Source organism: Erythranthe guttata, chromosome 9 (genome assembly GCF_056151865.1).
Source record: "Erythranthe guttata isolate IM_541 chromosome 9, IM_541, whole genome shotgun sequence".
Lineage (NCBI taxonomy): Eukaryota > Viridiplantae > Streptophyta > Magnoliopsida > Lamiales > Phrymaceae > Erythranthe > Erythranthe guttata.
Window position 1 is genome coordinate 6,989,343 of NC_142541.1, and position 4,231 is coordinate 6,993,573.

At 40.8% G+C, this 4,231-nt stretch overlaps 1 protein-coding gene across 1 annotated transcript; it reads right to left on the reverse strand.

Moving 5' to 3' along the window:
- Positions 1-3,125: 3,125 nt before the first annotated feature.
- LOC148767962 (uncharacterized) lies at positions 3,126-3,656 on the reverse strand. Its single transcript, XM_088822715.1, has one exon. It carries the CDS (start codon positions 3,654-3,656, stop codon positions 3,126-3,128), a length of 531 nt encoding a protein of 176 aa, XP_088678841.1.
- Positions 3,657-4,231: the final 575 nt, after the last annotated feature.

The following is a 4,231-nucleotide window of genomic DNA, read 5'->3' on the forward strand; positions in this document are numbered from 1 at the left end:
TAATCCGGAATTAAAACTTGCATAAAATCATAGAAAAGGGTTCATAAATCCCACATAGGGTTCCAAATAAAATCTTAGAAATAAGTAATTTAGCTACTCATGATTAAAGAAAAAACACAAATAAAATAAATCATAGACGATAAATCTATGCTTGGAGTCTTCGAATTCTTCGTCTTCGTTATTGCTTTGTTTCTCTTGAAATTGCGTAAAAAGAATCCCATTGTGTGCTTGACTTGGTCTTATATAGGGTGAAGAACTTGGGGAAGAAGGCAGTTTCCTTGTGCAATTAAAATCCGTTTACTGCGCAACTTCGGAGTCTCGGACGGGGGTCCCACAATTTAAACTAAAACTCGGACGGGGGTCCGAGCTTAAAATCTTCAGAATTTTGATTTTTTCACTTTTGACCCATATTTTCTCCAAAATTGCAGTTTTGACCCCATACTTTTTCAATTCTTCAATTTGTACCTAAAATACAATAAATCAACTTTTTTAAGCACCAATTATCGTTAAAACACACCAAAAGCTCAAATAAAAAGATACGATAAAGTGTAAAATATATACACTTAACATGGTGCTCATCAGTCGGGTCCGAAGCTACACTTTCAAATTATAAGAATGGGCTATTATGGGCCTACGATGGTCAAAGATTTCTTGGATTATGCAAGAAAATGTGAAGCTTGTCAATTACATGCGAACTTTATACACCAACCTCCGGAGCCCTTACATCCTACAGTTGGTTCATGACCATTTGATTCGTGGGGTCTTGACGTCGTGGGACCTGTTTCTCCTAAGTCGTCTAGAGGTCACGCTTATATATTGGCAGTTGGTGACTACTTCTCCAAATGGGCAGAGGAGGTTCCTTTGAAACAAGTGAAGAAGGAAACAGTGGTCGGGTTCATTCGTTCTCATCTTATCTTTAGATATGGAATACCTCGATATATCCTTACCGATAATGGACGACCATTTTACAACAAGTTGATGGATAAGTTATGTGTGCAATTTGGATTTAAGCAACACAACTCTTCAATGTATAATGCGGTTGCGAATGGTCTAGCAGAGGCGTTCAACAAAACTTTGTGCAATCTTTTGAGACAGTAGTTTCAAAGTCAAAGAAAGATTGGCACGAGAGGAAGATAAAGTATTTCGCAATCATAGTCCTTGACTAATTCAATCCATCTTCTTTGCCTCTTATTGAGTTTCTTTTTAGTAAAGAAGTACTTGAGACTTTTGTGGTCGGTGAAAAATCGAAAAATTTTCTCCGTAGAGGTAATTGTCTCCAAATTTTTAGGGCGAACACGACTGCCGCGAGTTCTAAGTCGTGCGTTGGATAATTCTTCTCGTAATATTTTAATTGCCTAGAGGCATAGGCAATATTGTTCCCGTTATGCATTAGGACAGCTCCGCGTCCATGTTTGGAGGCGTCACTATAGACCACATAGTTTCCGAATTTATCGGGCAAAGCGAGGATTGGTGCCGAGGTTAATCGTTTCTTGAGTTCCTGGAAACGAAACTCGCATTCGGGATTCCATTGATACTTGATTTTATTTTGGGTCAAACGAGAGAGTGGAGCAGCTATCTTGGATAAGTTCGGAACCAATTGTCAGTAGTAACCCGCAAGGCCGAGGAAACATCGGATTTCTCCGACATTCCGAAAGATTAACCAATTACAAAGGGATTCAATTTTTCTTGGATCGACAACTATGTCATTCATGGAAATTACATGGGCAAGAAAATGGACTTGTCATAGCCAAAACCCAAATATGTAAAATTTCGCATAGAGTTGGTTCTCTCAGAGAGTTTGGAGCACCATTTCCAAATGGTTCCGATGTTCTTAGTCATTTCTTGAATAGAATAAGATATCATCGATGAATATGATCACAAATTGATCAAGATATTTGCGGAAGATTCGATTCATAAGATCCATGAAAGTTGCTGGGGTGTTGGTTAGACCAAACGACATCACTACAAATTCGTAATGGCCATAACGAGTTCGGAACACTAACGAAATATCTTCCTTCTCGATTTTGGAATAGACCGTGGAGCCTTGAAGTTGGTCGAAAAGGTCGTCAATTCTTGGCAAGGGATATTTCTTTTTGACGGTGACATTGTTGAGTTCTCGGTAATTGATACACATTCAGAGGGTTCCATCTTTATTTTTCACGAAGAGTACCAGGGCACCCCTTGGGCAAAAACTGGGGCAGACGAACTTCTTATCGATAAGATCTTGAATTTGGTCTTTGAGTTCTTTTAGCTCTAATGGTGCCATGCGATAAGGTGCCTTAGAGATAGGAGCGGAGTCGGGGATCAAATAATATTCAAATTCGATTTCACGATTGGGTGGAAGACCGGGGAGATTTTTGGGAAAGACATCGGAAAATTCGCAAACTGTTGGCACTTTGGACAGGTCGGTTTTATCTTCGTCCGGAGTTTCCACCAAATGATATAGGTGTCCTTTTTAAATAAGTTTGCTTGATTTGATGGCGGAAATGATAAGAATCTACGGATTTTACGAGCTTCGGAATTCCAGAAAAATTACATTCGGTAAGGAGAAACGAACGGTTTTATGACCACAATTGATTTGGGCGTTGAATTTTGATAACCAATCCATTCCGAGAATTATTTCAAAATGTTTAATGGGTAGAACGATCAAATCGGAGGCTCGGGTTTGGTTATGAATCTGAATAAGGCAATGTTTGATGATGAAATTGGATTTAAGTTCATCACCCGAAGGAATAAGTATGCTAAACAACGCATCGGCTTGACTACAGACTAGACGAAGTTCGGCAACGGGGGTACTTGAGAAGAATGAGTGAGCTGATCCGGAATCAATGAGAGCATACACGGAATTATTTTAGACATTAACGGTACATGCGATCATTGACGGGTAGGCTTCGGCTTGATCTCTAGCAAGGGGAATACTCGTCCCAACACTTGCCTCGGGGCGATTCGGCAGTCTCGGACCATATGTGCGGGCCTCTTGCATCGGAAACAATGGTTGGTCCCATCAACACAATTGCCTGAGTGTTCCCGATTGCATTTATGGGGCGAAAGGGTTTGTTGCTCGGGGTCACGGCCGCTCGGTTGATCGGTTTCTTTCCTTTGTTGAGGTTTAGTTTCTTCCATGGTCAAGAAGAGGCATCGTGAGGAGGTCTCCATTGTCGGATTTCCATCTCGTCTTGTTCGGCTTCGAAGGCTTTATCCACTACTCTATGGATTATGGAAGCGGAGGTTAGTCGAACGTCACGCTTGATTATCGGGTTGAGGCCGCTTAGGTAGTGATTCATCTTCTCGGTGTTGTCTTTGGAAATGAAAGGTGTGTAGAGGCTTCCTTGCTCGAAACGGCGAGGAAATTCGGCAACGGGTAGGTTTCCTTGTTTGAGTTCGAGAAACTCTTTAAGCTTTTGTGCTCGGGCATTCTTGGAAAAGTACTTTTCGAAGAAAAGAACTTTGAAAGCTTCCCAAGTGGTATTTGCTAAATCGATCCCATTCTTTGCGCCTTGACACCAATTTCGGGCTTCGTTCTTGAATAAGAATAATGCGCAATGGATTCGAACGATGTCGTTCATCACCATGTATTCGAAGATAACTTCGAGGGATTTGATCCATTCTTCGGCAACGGTTGGATTAAGGACGCCGTGGAATTCGGTAGGATGCATTTGTAAGAATCTCTCGTAGATGTCTAGTGGGGCTGTATTTTGAGGTGGAGGAGGTGGAGGAGGTGGAGGAGGGTTTCGGTTTTGGAGGTTAGCAAGGCCGTTGATTTATGTTCTTCTTGCTCTTCTCCTTTTTCTTAATATATAATCTAACACTCTATAGCTTAACAACTGGTCAAAATCAAAACTTTTCGACGACCAACGGCAAACTCCTAAGATTTCAAGAGAGAATTTGCATTCTGGCAAGCAAAGAGATAAAAGAATTAATTCTCGACAAAGCTCACAAAACTCCATACTCTTGCCATCCGGGTAAAACTAAAATGTATCAAGACTTGAAGAAATTGTATTGGTGGCCATGAATGAAGAAGGATATAGTATAGCCAAATACGTATCCGAATGCCTAATTTGTCAACAAATCAAAACGAAACACTAAAGGCCAGGTGGACTTCTACAATCCAACCTTATTCCGGAATGGAAATGGGAAAGAGTAACCATGGACTTTGTTCAAAGTTTCTCGAAAACTCTTAAAGGATTCAATTCGATATAGGTAATAGTCGACCGCCTAACTAAGTCCGCAC